Source organism: Brachyhypopomus gauderio, chromosome 9 (genome assembly GCF_052324685.1).
Source record: "Brachyhypopomus gauderio isolate BG-103 chromosome 9, BGAUD_0.2, whole genome shotgun sequence".
In the NCBI taxonomy this organism is placed as follows: domain Eukaryota; kingdom Metazoa; phylum Chordata; class Actinopteri; order Gymnotiformes; family Hypopomidae; genus Brachyhypopomus; species Brachyhypopomus gauderio.
The window spans coordinates 11,613,073-11,631,073 of record NC_135219.1 but is presented as its reverse complement, the minus strand read 5'-3'; the positions used below and the strand labels follow the sequence as shown (position 1 = coordinate 11,631,073).

Genomic DNA, 18,001 nt, shown 5'->3' with positions numbered 1-18,001 from the left:
ATGAAATGCTTGTGATTTTCCATGCAGTAATTAGCCAGCTGATGATCGTTATAAAGGTAAAAAATAATTGTCCCATTCAAAGAGCTGAAGATGATGAGAATACTGTTAATATTTTTAAAGTGATTGTGGTGAAAAGGAGCTGGTTCCTGTTTACTGTTCTACAGTTCTGATGTGTGCGCTGCCTGTTCTGGGTGTGTGTGTGTGCGCGCGTGTCCTCTCTCAATCTTATTTAGCCTTTGTAGGACACTTTGGCTCATGGAATTGAGTACACATTGGGGACGGGACTGTGGGTAATCAGATTCTGGAATTAGGTTTAAAATTTGCTATTTTATTAGGGTTCACAACATGACTTGAAGTTCAGTGATCGATCCATGGACTTGGACCAAGAAGAAACAAACATGCTGTGTGTGCTTCGTGAAGGTGCTGTAATATCAGAGTGTGTGTGTGGTGCGTTACGTTCCTGAGCCAGGTCCTTCTCTCATTAACCCAACATAATGGAAGCTTTCAAATGGTGAATGGTGCCGTTTGCTCCCCTTGCTCAATTTTGAAAATAAAGATATATTTAAAAAAAGATTCATTAAGTGTTTTGAGATTTGAACTTTATTTTTGATTGGTCTACTCATAATTCAGTTTCCATAATGAGAGTATATAATGCTGCCTAAAGGAAGTGAAAAACATTTCTTTCTTTAATCTGCTTAGCAGGCAGTGTCATTGTAGTTTTCCTTCACATCTGGAGTCACTGACCCCATGAAACTCCTGAGGCACTGGACTCTTTTCTTTAGCAATGATTCATAACTGAGCCGGATGTGCTTCAAGAGCCTAAAGAATAGATGAACATGTTTTCAGGGTATACATTTTTTCTGCTATTGCTGCCCCTTGCTTGAAATTGTACGAACAACGAACTGAAGTGTGAGGTCTTAATTTTTTGTTTAAAGTGTACTTCACCCGGAATGACAGGAGACTTGACTGACGGGATTTATTTGAATATTTACATTATCTGAAGATTTTTTTACAATCACCATCCTGTTCGTAATTCATAAATTTGTATCCTTTAAGTTGTGGCAGGCTGCCTTTAAAACAGTACAAAACCAGCAGACTATCATCCCTGACAACTACAGTACTTGAACTAAAAAGAAATACAACACAAAAAAGACTATGGGGGGAAGAAAAACAAAAATTTGCACCAAAGAAGAATAAACAAACTCAAGACTGACCAAAGAAAACAACCCTAACGCTTCCCATGTTAACCTCTATTTTCTCAGCACTATAGGTCTGGCAGTCGGGAAATGAACAACTTCTGATTAAACATTATTTAAAAGTAAAGCGCTGTTGGCCTCTTAAAGATCAAGCCCTTCAACTTCAAAACTCAGTTTTTGTGTATTTCAGTTCATGAGGTGATGCGTGTTGGTTGTACAGGTTTTACTACCCATTAGGTACATCTTAAAGCAGCAAGATTTGAGCCTATAACCCACGTGTGGCCACGTGTGTGTTAGCTTCTAGTCATTCATCAGTGGTTAGTTTCTTACCCCAATATGAATGAATACTGGCTTAATAATGCTGGGTGGTGGATCACTTATTCCAGCTGAGAACTCCAGCAGCTCATGCCTGGAACACTTTAATCAGTATGCTAGATACTGGCACACAAGTTGGATTGGTCTACCACCCAGTAGCTCTCACACACATGCTGTCCTGGGGTCAAAAATAGGGACACGTGGGAAATGGTAATGTGTGCATAGCATCAGATGAGCTTGACAGTAATAGTACAACTATTAAACACCTATAAAGGCAGGTGTACCTGATACAGGCTTCTGAGCGTCGGGACAGGGGAGGTGTTTCCAAGAGCTCAGGTGTGGTCCTCAGAGCTCCTGGAGTTGTGAAGGAGCACTGGCAACACAAACAATGGATCAAGGGGTCTTTGTGCTGGACTGAATTATTAAGAGGTCCTCAAAAATGCTGCCGGTGTACTGATGTGAGTTACTGAAGGAAGGTGCAGCTGGGCAATCTGGAGCTTCTTGCAGAATGAGTATGAAGAAATCGTGGAAAACCATCCCTGATCATCAAGTGCAGATTACCACGCACGGTCCTCACAAAGAGACGCTGAAACACACTACACCAGTTTTTTTAACGTGTGTGTGTGTGGTACCGCAAGATGTGCACTGAGCCTGTTGACCAAATGAACCTGCGACCGATTCCATGCATTTAAAGAACAGCCCGAAAAAAACAGGTTTAGGCACACTGACTGAAGGTTTACAGGAATACGGGGGGCCTATAAGGATCAGAGAGGAGGCCGGTGTGTGTTTTGGCTGGTAGAGCGGATGTACACACCCAAGATGAGGAAAACGCCACCTGTCACAGAAGCTGAGGACAAAAAAAAATCATTGGAATCCGATAATACACAGCGGGACACACTCACCCTTGACGTGAGGGTAATCAGTACCTCCGTTTGCACGAGGTTTACCTGAACAGAAGGAGGGGCTAATAAATAAATAAAACAGCTTCTGTGCCAGGGTCTTTTAACATAAGAGAAATGACACTTTGCAGTCAGTCAGTTACACAACTCCACTGTTCACACGCTGCCGTGGTGGGCAGTCCTTTGTAAACAGAGCACATTTAAGCTCGTATTTACAAAACAATCCCAGCAAGTGTTTCCTGTTAGAATCCAGCATCTGGCTTGATGAAGAGGGCGGAGAAGGCAAAGGCAAGAAATACAATCCCACCGATGATCGTAACTGTGGATGGGGAGAGAGAGAGATGCTTGAGATATTGTTTGGCTTTTTACATACGTCTGTGATTTCCTTTCAAAACCTGATGGCTGATTCTTACCGGTTCTGACTGATATCCTCTGAGCTACCATTCTTCCACCAACCACAGCCAGCCCAGTGCACAAACAATGACCCAGAGTCCCGCCCACTGCGACTCCAAATGGATCCTGCAGCAAAGCAGAGCGGTCAATCAATTGCAGTGGCAAGACAGAACCGAAAGTGTCTTTTCACCATTTTTATTATCCATTTACTAATAAGAGCTTATTTGAAATTGGGGATTGATCACAGATCCAGGGTTCTAACACTGCAAAAGCAGCAACTGAAACAGTGCTCATTCGTGTAGCCTAATGCTTTTTGACATTGCTGGCCACCGTGTCACTTGGCAAATCAACACAAACAGTTTCTACACTGTAAACATCTCAGCAAACATCTGGCTGAGCGTTCATGGTCACTTTAGAATTTGACCTAACAAAAATACTCAAAACACAAGGCCTTCAGTTGTGTGAGCGTGTGTGAACAGCAGCCCACCTCCCGTGCAGCCAGAACGATGGTGGCAAGCTGCGATCGGTCGCCCCACTCGGCGAGGAAGGTGAGGGTGAGCGCCTGGATGAAGATCGGCGAGATCACACTGTGCCATCTCCGTGACGGTAACGCAGTTGTCTGGGTCCCGGCCTCCACGTCTGATGTACCGTTGACCAGTTTGTACCGCTGGAGCTGAAGGGAGTCACAGAGAAAACGAGTTATTAAAACTGAAATAAAATTAAAACATTTATTCCCTATTTAATGTCAACGCTGAATATCAAAACATGTTTGTTTTAACATAACAAAATGATGACCCAGCAGTACAGAGCGCACATGTCATGTATCTTTCTGGTGTAAATAACACCATGTCCCCACAAGCAGGGTGTTGTATTACACACACACACGGCCTCTGGCGTGGTCATGTGACCCACCTCCTCATCTTTCTTCTTGATCTCAGCCTGCACCTCCTCCAGTTCCTCCTGACCCTCATCAGCACTCATCCTCAGCCCTTCCCTCAGCATCCTCAGCCCGAAGATGGCGAACAGCGCAGTGGAGACGTAATAGGTGTAGATCCGTGGGATAATAGTGGTGGCATAACCAAACAGCACTGGTGGGAAGACGCACAGGTCAGTGTCAGTGTGTACATGCACAGGTGTGTACCACCTGACGACAGTCTCATTGTGTATATGCACAGGTGTATACCACCTGACAAAGATTAAAAGCTTTGCAATTTGCTGGTCATCCAAAAGTCTGGAATATCACTGGAAAATCAGCTCATTTAATGAAGTGACAAGCAAACAAAAAACAACACCTTGAAAATAAATGTGAAAATACATGAAAACAGAGGATGGTTTAACAAATACCAGTCTTGTTACCAGGAATTCACCTCACCACTTTACTAAGACTCGTTCAAATTAAGGACATTAGCAAGAAGGTGAAACAAGCTGCCAGACCTTCAAAGCATTTTTTCCGCAGGACAAGAACAAGCAAAAAGCCGCACAGCAACTGCAAACTACCCCCATTTTAACTTCTGGATTGATTTATTTACAAAGTAAGAAAAAGTGCAGTTTTCGGTATGATTTAACACCTAGATGTGTGAGAAAGTTCATAACTTATGTCAATAACATTCAGATCAGCTTAATTTCTGAGTATCCACAACCCAATCTGTGCATGTTTTCATAAGCAAAAACAACCACAAGCTCCATCTGCAATTTGCCTTCTCTACATTTGTATTCATTAACAAATGTATTGTGTTCATAAATACAAACATCAAAGTTCTAGTCCTCACCTGACAGGCAGGTCATGAGACCAAGGGCCATCATGGCTCCTGCCAAGACAGTGAGACGGTTGTAGCGCATGGCCATGATGGCTGCGATGAAGAACGTCTTGTCCCCCAGTTCGGAGACGATGATGACCGAAATCGCCGCCACAAATGCATGGATAAAGCCCAGGTTAGTTTTACTAGACTCATCAGGACTGACAACTGGACCTGCAGGCTGGCCAGTAGTGGCTATCTGTAAAGGAACAGAGATAAGACTATTTTGAGTGTCTGGGGGCGTATTGATAACATCTTAAGGTGTCAGTGTTTGTGGTGATATGTAAAAGGGAGACAATGTATCATAGGTCTAAGTTAGTTAATTCTTAGTTAAGTTATAATTCAACCACGTGTTGAAGACATTCCTTTATACAATATAATACAAGCAAAATGTGAACTTTGAATAAGTGAAGTTCAATCTATTTAGCTAACTACATATCTAGCCAGCTAACTTTTTACAATACACATAACAAAAACATGACTGTCATCCATCATCTACTTATGTCAGTAATCCTAGCTACATATACGTGTACAACAGTCAAGTACAACAACCAGTTCCGCTCAAGTATGTGGTTAGCTAACTTAACAGTCTAACTGGATAATAAAGAAGCCTGGTTGAAAATGAATAAAAAAACGACTTAAGCGTACATAACCAACATAAAAAGCATAGAAAGTACACAAAAACACATTTAGCTAACCTAGAGAGCTAGCACCATGACGGGTTTGTCAGCGTTAGCTCGTGAGTTAGCCAGTTATGCTAGCAAGCCGACTTGACCTCGTCCTCGGGGAAAAACATCTAAAAACTATTTAATTTGGAGAGCTAGCAGCTAGAAAGCCCGGCTATAACGTCTTCTCACACTTGTGAGGGTTAAAACCAGCCACATTTACTCGTGCTGGGGTCCAAACCCGGGCGGTGTTGGAGAAGGTTCCGTTACCTCAGCGGGCTTCTCCTCGACTACTTTACCCTCGTCTTGAATCGCAGAGACCCCCGCCGGAATCAGCAAGATTAAACCCAGCAGGACGCAAATCAAGCTAACCTCGGCGTGCCGAATGTCGGCTCGGAGAGGCATTTTACAAGTTTGCCAGTTCAGAATGAGGGTAACAATAAATGTGTGCTGTACTCGGAGCTCATAAATCATGAGATTTCTGCTTGTGGTTATAAGCTAACTGGCTAACTAGCTGGCCGCGTTCATGTTGACGACGCGTCAATCCGCCGTTGTAGCGGCCACGGACTCGGTAGCAGTTGAGTCGATTTGGTTGGACGACGTGAATGATAACGTGTACGCACCGATTGACGTCATGACAACGATGCATAATGATTGGCTAATAGATCTGTCGATTAAACGTTGAGAAGATGAATTAAGTAGAGAGACTTCGTGTTGAATCTAGGAAGTAAATGAAAAGTAGCTGATATCGAGAGACTGCAATGTTTATTTCTTATCTAGATGATCGGTGTTGTGCCTAGTGACTTGAAACGTTGATTTGAAGTTTCAGATTTTGCGTTGTCCTTGTATGGAGCTAGTAGTTACACCAGGCAATGTAATTCACATTTTATTGTTTTAGGCAATACATCAATCAAGTAGAGAACTGATTACATCCGAGATTAAGAAGGCTCGTTTACTGTTGACATGTGAAGTTTCTTGCTGATATGGGATCTGCAAGGAATGAGATATGCCAAAGTCACAGTGACCTGCATTTGTCTGCATCACAAAATAACTCCTAAGCAATTTTTAAAGAACATTGTCATTGATTTTAGTGATAGTTTTATGTTTAAACTAGTTTTCTAGTTTTATATTACAAATAATATATTATATTACAAATGTAGTTTAACTTGTAATTTGTTCAATTATATTCAATTCATGTTGTTTTTTCTTGTTAAATTTACAATATACTTTGTCAGGTTGCTTGATTGTATAGTTTTTACAGGACCCAATGAAAACAAACCGTTGGTCTTAGTGGTCTGTTCTCTTATGAAATAGAGCAAAATGAAATGAGAATTGACTTTACAAGGGTAGGTGCACTGCAGTCCTCTTCTCCTTTTCTTAATCCTTATCTTCACATAGGATTAAACTCTTTATATTGTATATAACAGGCGTATCTCTGCTGATAGATACACATTTTACACCAATTTCTAATATGTTAAAATCGCTGTTTTGTCCAGTTTATTGCACAGCATGTACCTTGTGTGTCTTGGCAAATGGATTGTATATTGTGTCCGACTAGTTTGGTGTGTTATGTGTACACGGTGCAAGTCAAATTCCTCATATGTGCAATACGCTTGCCAAATAAGACTTATTTTTTTGTTATTTATACGTAATGGGTCAATTACACAAATAAAAATCCTCAGTGGAAATGCAGCAGCTGGCTGATGACTGACTGATATTGCACTGATCCTGCAACTCTCTTTCTAGTCAGTGATGTTGACGGAAAAACAAAAGCAAATGAATGGATGGCATGACATTTATTATTTAGCATATTTAATCACATTAGAAAAGGTATGAAGGCTTTGCGCTGGGGCGGATATGCTTTAAATGTGCTTTTGTAATACTCGTGACAGAGCTGGGCAGCCAGAGCTTGATTACAGAGAACATAGAGCATCACCAGCCACCATGTGACAGAGCAGAGGCCACAGCACACACCTAGCGCAGTGTAGATCAGCAGCTCAGCTAGGTAGTGAGGACAGGAGACCAGCTCAAACCAACCCCCATGTGGAACTCTATGGGCAAGGGTCTCCACTCTGCCTGCGTATATATCACAAAGAGACCAAACACCTATAAGACAAATACTAATGTACTTCAAGTATAACTTACATCTACATCTATGGCATTTGACAGACGCCCTTATCCAGAGCGACTTACATTTTTATACAAGTGAGCAATTGAGGGTTAAGGGCCTTGCTCAGGGGCACCTCAGTCATGGCCTCAGGTCTGGGAATCGAACCTGCGACCCTCCGGTCACAAGACCAGTTCCCTAACTGCCAGGCCATGACTGCCCTGCCATAACTTAAGGCTGTTATGAATTCTATAACATCTTAAAGTCTCCACTGCCCTGCAGTCCTGTTAATGGGAGGTACAGCTGCTTAATAAGGGGCAACCTCATACCCATGACATCTCCCTTCTCTTTCAGTAACATCCATATTTGGCGGGTTATTACCAGAGCTGGTGGTCCGCAGGCCCGCAAGCAGCGCGAGTGTGCGGTACTGCAGCTGAGAGGCCCAGAGGAAAAGCAGGACTCCTGCTGCGTGGTTCCACCTGAGCTGTCCGAGAAGTGGAGCAGTAAAAAAACCCATCGTACCTGCAGCCATGAAATATGAAAATCTTAATCAGCTTGTTATTGCGGACACGCTGTATTTAACAAGCAGTGAACTATCCATACATATTTCAGATTTTTTTACACCTAGCTAGGAATTAGATCAGGTTTAATGTAATTTATCCATCCAATTTCCATCCATTTATGTTTTCCAATGTCATCAAGCTTATTGAGTGAAATCAGTGTAATGGATAACAAGAGGTAATTCTCACCATTGATGGGTTGCGATACATCCATACACAGGACTGTCAGCCCCAGTAATATGTAGTAACTGAGGCCAAATGCATACTGAACGACATGGATCGAACTAGCAGAGAAAATGCTCACAGTCAGGCATTCTATCAACCTCCTAATGCAATGAACCCACAGAAGCGTCTGCAGCACCAGGATGGTCAGCGGAATTTCTAAAGGGGGTACAGTGATTGGCAAAGAAAATGTGGTTTTATCTTTTAGGGTAGAATAATATTACGTTTGTTAACATGGCCTGTAGTTAATCATGCTAAACAAGTACCATTCCAGTAAGACGTCGGTCGTCCACTCAAAAATTCAAGCGCGCCAGTCAAGAATTCAGGGAACACCTCGCCCAGCAATGCAGTACGGAGCGAGAAGACGAGGAGGAGTCCATTCCAGAAGACAGATACTGCATAAAAATGCCAAAACCACCTAGAAGACAACAGAACATTATATTGAATTACAAGTTAACTACTTAACAAGGAGCGAGAATAACATTATTAAAAGAGTTATCTAATATACCTAAAGAGAAAAGAGCTAGGTTATCCAACATAACTACGTTACCACCTTTTCGGAACATCAAACATGCGAAGGAAGCCGGGACGGGTGATCAGTTCCTTAGTTTTGCCATATCGAATAAGGTCCTGAAAAACGTGCTCAAAATCAGCTGGTAATTTCAGTGGCAATTTATGAAAGCAAAAAGCGATCAGAAATCCTAATGCTAATAAAAACCACGCAATGTCAACTATCTGAAAAGCAACTAGCATCATATCCACATCACATCGTCCTCTGATGAAATAGCTCCGATGGTTAAACAAGAGCTTGTGAAGTAGGGTTCCGTTTAACAATATACAACATTTAAATAAAAAAAAACTATTTTAATCAGTCCTGAAATTTGTGTATGGGTGTAGTACATTTCACAGGAAAATTGACAAGCCAGGAAATCCTAGCTAATTTATTTGTGTTGGAGAATCTTCAGATGTTAATTGAACGACTGTGTACACTAGGGGGCGACCATTGCTGGAAAGATGGTAACTTGCAAACTTGTTTACCTACTTTGACGCTGAGCTGACCATCTCTAAGGCGTTTATCGTTTATCATTATCTGCTTTTCCCCCCAGCTCTATCTTACATTTGTTGTGTAATTGTTGAGCATCTTGTAAGCCATACTGGAACATTACTGACAAAGTATTCCTAACTACCACTATGGGATTCTCTCTCTCTCTCTCTCTCTCTCTCTCTCTCTCTCTCTCTCTCTCTCTCTCACACACACACACACTCTCTCTCTCTCTCTCTCTCTCTCTCTCTCTCTCTCTCTCTCTCTCTCAGAGTAGGGATATTATATCAGAGTGGTGACTTGTTTGTTTGGAGTTTAGCTAGTGGGGTGGGGTGAGGTGATGGGGTTGGTGTGGGAGTAGGGGGCTCTTCCTTTTTGTGCTGAGGGCCCTACAGACATCAAAGGGAGTGCAAAACTGTTGCTTTGGGCCCATCTTCTGAAGGCCCAAACCGGATCCCTGAGGCCAAACGCAGACGCTTCAGTGCAGATGTTTCGCAGCACAAAGGAACACGGACAGTCACAGCAAAACTGAATAACAAATGTCATCACATCCCAAAACTGAATAATGGGATGTCATCACATCCCAGAGACTTATCCACTTTCTATTTGTGACATTACAGATGTTGCCCTGTGTTGAGGTGATGAGTTGTTTGCATTGATGCTAAAACGGCAATGCTTCCCGTATTACAAAATGTATCTCAAGAGTATCTAGACTATTCGTGTGATATATTATCTCTGATGCAGTTTGTCCTAGAGTGCTCTGAGATATATTATCTCTGATGCAGTTTGTCCTAGAGTGCTCTGAGATATATTATCTCTGATGCAGTTTGTCCTACTGTACTTTTAGTACTCCCCCCTTTCACGCACACCTCAGTTCAGGAAACGTATATCAAAAACAGAAGTGTATAAAATATGCTTGTCAGGTTGTGACAACGTGTTCAGCACTTTTGAATATAATAACTTATCCAAAGAACCAAAGCCTGGAGGTTTGGTGGATCAGACTAACGAGAACAAATATAATCCATTTTGATCACCATGACATAAGCAGTTGATAATGTGAAAAACTACAAATTGCAGATTGCACCACAGTAATTTTATATAACTAAGTAATAATTACTTATGTAAACTATTTAAACCATATGTAAACCATCCATATGTGACTGAAATATTATAGAACCAGATTCCAGCATATAATTAATATAAGATCCATCTCATTTTAGGCAACTGTTACCCAGTGTTAGTAGTTTATAACCTGGGCAGGTCCTCCACAATGCAGAGCTTAAACTGACCACTCGAAGCAGTTAGCTAGGTGGGAGCTGACATCATACCTTTCAGATGGTCAATATGAACAGCCTGGAATAGGTGGTGAGGCCCAGGATGGAACCCAGGCCTGGGCCCAGACTCAGGCTCCACCCACATCCAGGCCACACCCACTTCCAGGATCTACCCAGCCCAGACTCCACACTGGACCAAGCTCCGCCCAGGTCCAGCCCATAATACTCTCCATTTACTGTACTCATTCTTTACCATGCATTTGCTTTTTTCAAATACACACACACACACACACACACACACACACACACACACACACACCCCACACTGTAGGCTGCTTTCCTGTCCAAGGATCTGTTTCCTGTGCTTTCGTTATGTGGTACATCATCCTGACCATCTTCTTCATGCTTGGTCCATCTCTCCATCCATCTCCTTACACTCCATTCAGCCAAGTGGAACTTCACACACACACACACACACACACACACACACACACACACACACACACACACACACACACACACACACACACACACACACACATTCTGCTTATGCATTTACCATACACTATACATTGGTGAAGGATAAGTGATGTTTGTCTGGAGTCTGATGTGAAAGAAGATCTTTAGTCTTAAGAGTATCTAGTATCCAGTATCATAAGAGTATCTAGTATCTAGTATCATAAGAGTATCTAGTATCTGTCCTGAGGACTTGATATGTGACCAAATGTCAGGCGTTTTTAATACATTATAAAATATAGCATACATTTATATATGCATAAATTATTTTTTTTACACATATAGCCAAATCAGACATTGTGTGAGCACCTAGCACATAAAAAAAACTCACATCTGTTGGGGATTTCCGAGGCCCACATTTAATCTCTCCTGGCTGCTGCAGTGACACTGGTATGCTGGGACGGTCCTGTGCTGGAGTGACTGGATCCAGACTGGGAAGGCTGCTTGTTAACTCATGCTGTTGTGGTGTAGTTATGGGGCTATAAATGAAGCTTGTTATTTCAGCTCAGTTCTTACCTGGTTCCATGCCCCTGGTGTGAAGGATCTTTATGGGGCCCTAATAAACACTGTTTATCGCATTGTGTGTGTGTATGTGCCATGTGTGTGAACTTGTGTGTACGTGTGCGTGTGTTTGTGTATGCGAGCATGTTCACGTGTGTGCGTGTGCGTGTGAGCGTGTGTGTACACATATGTGAGAGAAGAAGAAATAAGCATCTGAAGCATTTCACTTCAGGATGCCTCCTGGAGAAGGCTGGCTTCCTGTCTGAGGATCTGTTTCCTGCCCCGTCTGTCACTTCCTCATGTGGTACACCCTCTGACCTTCTACTGATGCTTCATCTCTCTCTCTCTCTCTCTCTCTCTCTCTCTCACTCACTCTTTCTCAATCTCTCCATTAATTCCATCCCTTCACACACCTTTCATGGTTTACTTTACTTTTTCAAGTGTTTTGGAATTGCAAATGTACACACACACACACACACACACACACACACACACACACACACACACACACACACACACACACACACACACACACACACACACACACTTTGCACCTTTTTTTCACTATATCAAAGCCTCCTTTGTAGTAAGTACAATTTTGCTGCCCTTCAGCAAATAACCTTAAACCTGATAAACCTTAAAATCTCTTGTAATCAAGAGGTTCATGATAATTTTTGATCTAATATTGATCTTCATGGTTGCCATTTCATCCTCCCTCTCTCAGCATTATTTAAGAATCATCACCATCAACACCGTCATCATCATCAGTGAGTCAACACTTGGCACGTGATAATGAATTGACCTTTGACCTATGACCAGGATGTTTGAAACAGCAGGCACTGTGAGACCGTTGAAATGTTGGAAAGTGCACAGTCAAGACCAACTGGACAGATTTGTGTGTTGATTTCTCAACACAGAACTTGGGGTCAGCAAAGCGTTGTATGAGGGAAAATGTCATTTTTGAATTTGATTAAATAATTCTTGGATATCCAGGATTCTTTTGACCTTGTATTCTCCTCAGAGGTTCTAGCATATAATATTATTATACGTTTCTTTGGTACTAGCATATAATAGGTGCTAGGATATAATAAAACTATTTGTCTTACATTGATGCCCAAAAATGTCCAAAGGAAAAAATGAAGGGTGATTGTCTTAATATTCATCCTGCCCACTCGTCTGTTCACTGAGTCTAGATGCTTTGACCCGGTCTATTTCCAGGCCATTCTGATTGTGTGTATATTAGCAGATGTACTATCTTTTCCATGTTCATAACAGCTCAAGCTGATCTAGAGTGAAAACTGCTGTAGTCTAGTGCAAATGAAATAGCTCTTGCACATTCTGAACTGCAGGTCTGGTCTGATGGAACAGGAACCATTATTGAGGCGTGTCTCAGCCTCCAGTCATGCGGGTCCTGTTGTTTCCTGCTCCATGTTCCATGACTCAACTCTCATCAAGCTCACTATGTGCTGTAGCAGGTAAGCTCACGCAGGTAAGCCAATAAGTGACACAGCCTTGGGATTGCAAATATGGCTGTTGAATTCTGACGCACATCCAGATCACGGCGCTTCAACGTGAAGCTCCAAGCTCCTAGCTGATCTGGCATAGATCCGCTGTGGATCAGAGGGCCAAACGGAACTTTCTGCAACGGGCCCAATGGAATGTCCTGCGGTGTCTGTGGAGGACGCGTGTAGAACGACAGTCAGAGGAGTGCAGTATTTAGTCTGGCTCTGAGAGTGCGCAGGAGAGCATTATAACATCATGTAGCAGAGGTCTACTTGTAGGAATTTACTGCCGGAAAGAAACAAAAGTCATTAGTCATTTGGACATATGGAAACATTCTTTAACTAATGCAAAACATTCTTCATTTTTGGACAAACATGGAGACTTTTTAGAATACTGATAAGAAAAGGCCTAAAGTAGTCCATACGAGTACATGGACATCATTTACCTTAGAGTGGGATTAGATTTTCAGTGTTGTTATTACTTTTGCTTAATCTCAACCGTTTTTTCCAGAAGCATCAGTGGTCAAGATACATACCGGTCACTCTTAACCAATCAGGCCCTGCCGTGTGACGCAATATAGCACATACTGCTACCATTAGCCACACTCATGAAATGCAATTAATCAAACTAAAGGCACGAGAGGCTTAACTTTGATCAGCGCTCTGATTTTTCATGTAGAACTAGTCATTTCCTTCAAGGTTACACGTGTGAATGTTTATGGGGTAAAGAAGGTTCAGAAACGTAAAAGATCTTTATGTTGGAACAAAAAAACTGCTTCCAAACCAACTGGCCATTCCATTGTCTTAGTTTTGAGTCCGTTCCCATCTCCTGTGGGGAGTTCAGGAATGGGGTGTGGGGGTTGTTTTTACTGGGGGCTCAGGATGGGCAGTTTATATTAGTAGATGGGTCTTAGATCTGTGTTTATGTGTTTCTACATCTGTATGAATTCATGCTAGACTGGAGTGGACATTGCTAATGCAGTTATGGTGGAAAATATAAGAAATGTGCACATGCACGCATGCTGTACTTCACCATCGCAATGGCACCAGTGGAGCTCGTCAGAAGGTAAGTCCTACAAATGCTGCTGAATTCATTTGCTGCTAAATGCTCCAGACACAGACCAGTGCAGTCTATATTTGCTGTAGGCATATTAAATCATAGTAAACTGTGCTCCTAAAAACTGTAAATTTTAATTTTTGGAAACATTTTGTCACTTTCCTTTCTTCTTACAATTTTACATTCTGAATTGTATTCCTACCAGAGGTGTCAATTCCATGTTCAGAAAGTAAAAGTCCTCACCTGGATTTTGCTCAGGCTTCCTGAATTGGGTTGATTCCACTAATTTTACCTGGATTGCACTAATTAGAAAATCTAGCAAGCTTGAGCAAAATCCTGGTGAGGACTTTTACTTTCTGAACCTGGAATTGATACCTCTGATTCCTACTGATACCTGCTGAGACTGTTCAGCCTCAGGTCTGGACTCAGGCCACATGTACTGACAGCATCAGTGAAAATTTCAGGAGGGACACTGAGTTCCCCTTAACATTTAACTGTAAATGTAACTATATAATGTTAAATTATAATATGTGTTGAAAGAACTTATCTGCTAATTACAGATGCAAAACAAATTTCAAACGATTCTTCCCACACTTCAAATACCTCACCGTGATTGGTCCAATCACAGTCTACCATCACCATTTATCTCACACTTGAATATCTTCTTCTTCTCTGCCATAGTGTTAAGTCTGCTGGACACAGGACTGTCCACTCTGATAGGTTCCTCTCTGAAGGCCGCAGTACCCATGTTCATGGGCATAGAGGGCGCTCATGAGCACCCCTTTGATCACCAAAATGAGAATATACACTCGGCAGCTTCACAGTGCTCACGTGCAAGCGCATTTGTGGACTGATCACGAGTACTAAACTCCAGTCAGTGACTACTTGGCAAAGTTTATCTGTAAACAAAGGACATGCCAGACAGGGAGCTTTACAGAATAAAAGCCACGGTGACAGGAGATCCATAGTATCACCCATCATAATGCAGCCTTTGTTTTACAGCCTTCAAGCAGTTTGGTCTCTTTCCAAATCTGATTTGTATTTATAATACTGACAAGTTGGTCTTCATACCAAAAGACTTATTTTTAATAAAGTTATTTAAAAAATGTTATAATGCTGAAACAACCCTGAAGTTATTTACTTTTTGTCAATTACCCAGTATGTAATGGTGAATAAGGAGCATACTGGTGATAAACAATATCCCTGGCCATGGCAGACTGGTAGAAAAGTTCATTTGTTTTATTGTAGCTTGGTGTATAAGAACACCAACTTTAATCCACCATGACACCATGTCAACAATTACAGCAAAGTTAGCACATAGATTTGGAAAGAATGTAGAAACACAAATTCACTGTATGTAAAATACATGTACAGGGTGTAGAACAGGCGTACTCAACTAAATTTGTCCGCGGTCCAATTTTGGCAGATACCTGTGACCTGAGGTCCGGTGCGGCGGGGGTGGCGAACGTGAAGACGTGAGCGGGGGGGGGGGGGGGTGCGAACGGTGGAGGCGTTTATACTTTCGCGAGCGTCACTGCAGTGTTCTCCGAAACGATAGGCGTTTTGTCCGAAACGATATGTGGTAGAAACACCCCTCAAAACAGGGGAATGAACATTTACCTGACCAATTTTAATGTTGCTATATGTTTCAGGTTTGAAAAGTGCTGGAATTTAGGTTAAAGCTTGAAATTGTAACTACTTGGTTTCACAACAAATAGCTGTCTGACTGAATAGTTCTCTTGTATTAGGTTAACAAATACGAGCCTCTTGTAATTCCAGGACGAAACATGAGAGAACGTGAAGACGTGAAGATTGGGCGTTTTTTAAATAAACAACCATTAAATAATGTGATAAAAAGCGAATTATTTCGAGTATATGTATAAATATTTAACGTAATTATGTTTAACATGCTGGGAAATATTGAAATGGACCTTGAAAGTGACGTACAAGTGCTTTAATTCCACCTTATAAAGGTGTATGAACCCTGAAAACGTGACTTTGTTCATTGCGCTGAAGCGCGGCGCGAAGTTACAAAATTCGAGAGGTGCACGACCTCTCGAACCGACAGCGCGCGAGGCACTCGCGCACACGCGGAGCCACAGCGATTACGTCATTTTCGCCGCGCGGACCCTCGCGCCGCTCGCGAAGCGTCAACCAGGCAGGCTTGTTGTTGAGCGGGGGGTGGCAAACGTAACACTCGTGACGGAGTGTTTTTTCAATAGCCCTGAAATAAATGCTACGGTTTTGTTTTGGTCCGTATCCAGTTAATCAGGAATGAGATTGGGTCCGGACAGGACTGCGTTCGGGTCCGGATCCGGACCGCGGTCCGCCAGTTGAGTACCCCTGGTGTAGAATATAGTACTGTACAACCAAAACTATTGTAATGTGAAACAAAACACAAGACAAAGGTCTGCATGTGCTTCACTCTGGCTGATTCACCCTGTTCCTCACATTCAGCTACATGTGTTCATTGACATCGCAAAGAATGTTTTGCTTGGCAAAGGATTGTGGGAAAAAGCACACCTGATCCACCCCTGGCCACCTGATGCTGTGACTGTCCTCCGTGTCTTTGTGTCTAACTGAGATGCTAGAGACAGTGAAAAGGACTCCTCAGGACTGGGGAGTACGAGAGCATGGAGATAGATAAAGAATATAATAAATAACATTATTATTATTAACAACAACAACAATAATAAATAACATTCAATAAACATGATTTTTCAAATGAAAAGCAAGTCCCTCCCTGCAGTTGTAATAGAAAGGAACATCACGCTGTGTGATTAACGTTGGCTTTAGAGTTGGTATCATCAGCTGCAGCCAATGTGTTGAGATTTGTGCGTTCACTTTTGTGTGTGATTTTTCATGAGGTAGATGTTCACCTGATACAGGTGTGCTGGTGAACACTGTGGGAAACAGCAAGGTGGTGGGACCTTTTATAGTTTGTCAGTTTATTTTGTGTGTGTGTGTATGTGTTTATGTGTGTGAGTATGTGTGAGTGAATGTGTGTGTTTGTGCATATGTGTATGCGTGTGTGTGTGTGTGTGTATGTGTGTACGTGCATATATATGTGTGTGTGTGTGTGTGTGTGTGTGTGTCAGCCACACAGCTGTCTCGGGCCATTGTGCTCATAGTGTGTGTTTCCACTGCTCCATGTTTTTTCTCTTCCAGTGCCCTTCGTTGATGACTGAACAGGAAGTGACACACCTTGGCCCGGGTGTCTGGACATTCGACCAGGGCAGAAATGCCAGCTAGCATGCTGATGCCATGATGGCCTACCCACACAACCCATAATGACCTACCCACATAACCCATAATGCATTAGCGCAACCACGAGAAACATTAATGCTTTGGTGAGCCCGAAGCCTTTAACACTGTTGAAACCCATGATAAGTATATCAATACATAATCCTCATATCTCATAACACATAACCAAAACATTGTCCATAATTTTAGGTAGCTCTCCAAACATTTTTGGATTTGGGGTTTTGAACCGTGTCACCTTGGACCAAACCTGCGGAGTCTTCAACGTGTCTTACTGGACCTCGTCAGCCCTCTGTGTTCTGATCTACATTCAGAAGATGCCCATGTGTACCACACAGCACAAACACCGCACAGCACAAACACCACACAACACCACACAGCACAAACACCATGACAAGAACACACAGCGACAGGCAGAACACAAACAAAGCATTCCTTCCACGAACCTCTCCATGGCCGCTGTTGGGACAGGAACGGAGCATTAGGAAGTGTGTTTCATCTCTCTCTCTCCCCTCTCTCTCTCTCTCTCTTTTGTCCTCCTCTTTTGTGGAGGGAGGGAGGGGGAGGTACCGCCGATGGAGCTCCCAGTAGGAGTGACCAGGACAGGAAACATATGGAGGCCGTGTGCTCATGCTGAGACGCCCATTCCGTCCTGATATGCGCTGGTGGGCGACCAAGCCTCCAAACAGGAGGGA

General features: G+C 42.5%; 2 protein-coding genes across 3 annotated transcripts; both read right to left on the bottom strand.

Annotated features, from left to right (window-relative positions):
* Positions 1-962: 962 nt before the first annotated feature.
* On the bottom strand, positions 963-5,848 carry tmem165 (transmembrane protein 165). Its single transcript, XM_077017119.1, has 6 exons — positions 5,535-5,848; positions 4,573-4,798; positions 3,716-3,891; positions 3,291-3,476; positions 2,824-2,929; positions 963-2,729 (listed from the first exon to the last, which is right to left on the bottom strand). Exons 1-6 carry the CDS (start codon positions 5,736-5,738, stop codon positions 2,653-2,655), a joined length of 975 nt encoding a protein of 324 aa, XP_076873234.1. The 5' UTR covers positions 5,739-5,848; the 3' UTR covers positions 963-2,652.
* A 1,197-nt stretch (positions 5,849-7,045) lies between these two features.
* Positions 7,046-8,969, bottom strand: srd5a3 (steroid 5 alpha-reductase 3). 2 transcript variants are annotated; one of them, XM_077016203.1, is made up of 5 exons: positions 8,707-8,969; positions 8,420-8,571; positions 8,121-8,312; positions 7,753-7,893; positions 7,046-7,340 (listed from the first exon to the last, which is right to left on the bottom strand). In XM_077016203.1, the coding sequence occupies exons 1-5, from the start codon at positions 8,907-8,909 to the stop codon at positions 7,081-7,083; spliced, it is 948 nt and encodes a 315-aa protein (XP_076872318.1). In that variant the 5' UTR covers positions 8,910-8,969; the 3' UTR covers positions 7,046-7,080. The 2 variants fall into 2 exon arrangements, with proteins under 2 accessions (XP_076872318.1, XP_076872319.1); XM_077016204.1 differs by having other exon boundaries at positions 7,046-7,336.
* Between the last annotated feature and the right edge of the window lie 9,032 nt (positions 8,970-18,001).

Bases quoted from the DNA above. Each gene is read 5' to 3' on its own strand.
- tmem165 (XM_077017119.1), bottom strand. From the start codon at position 5,738: ATGATTTATGAGCTCCGAGTACAGCACACATTTATTGTTACCCTCATT. The intron at 3,477-3,715 runs GTGGGTCACATG...GACTCCCTTCAG, and splicing joins TCAAGAAGAAAGATGAGGAG to CTCCAGCGGTACAAACTGGT. The intron at 2,930-3,290 runs GTGGGCTGCTGT...GCTTTGCTGCAG, and splicing joins TCGTTCTGGCTGCACGGGAG to GATCCATTTGGAGTCGCAGT.
- srd5a3 (XM_077016203.1), bottom strand. From the start codon at position 8,909: ATGATGCTAGTTGCTTTTCAGATAGTTGACATTGCGTGGTTTTTATTA. The intron at 8,313-8,419 runs GTACTTGTTTAG...TACCCCCTTTAG, and splicing joins ACCGACGTCTTACTGGAATG to AAATTCCGCTGACCATCCTG. The intron at 7,894-8,120 runs GTGAGAATTACC...TCATGGCTGCAG, and splicing joins TGTATCGCAACCCATCAATG to GTACGATGGGTTTTTTTACT.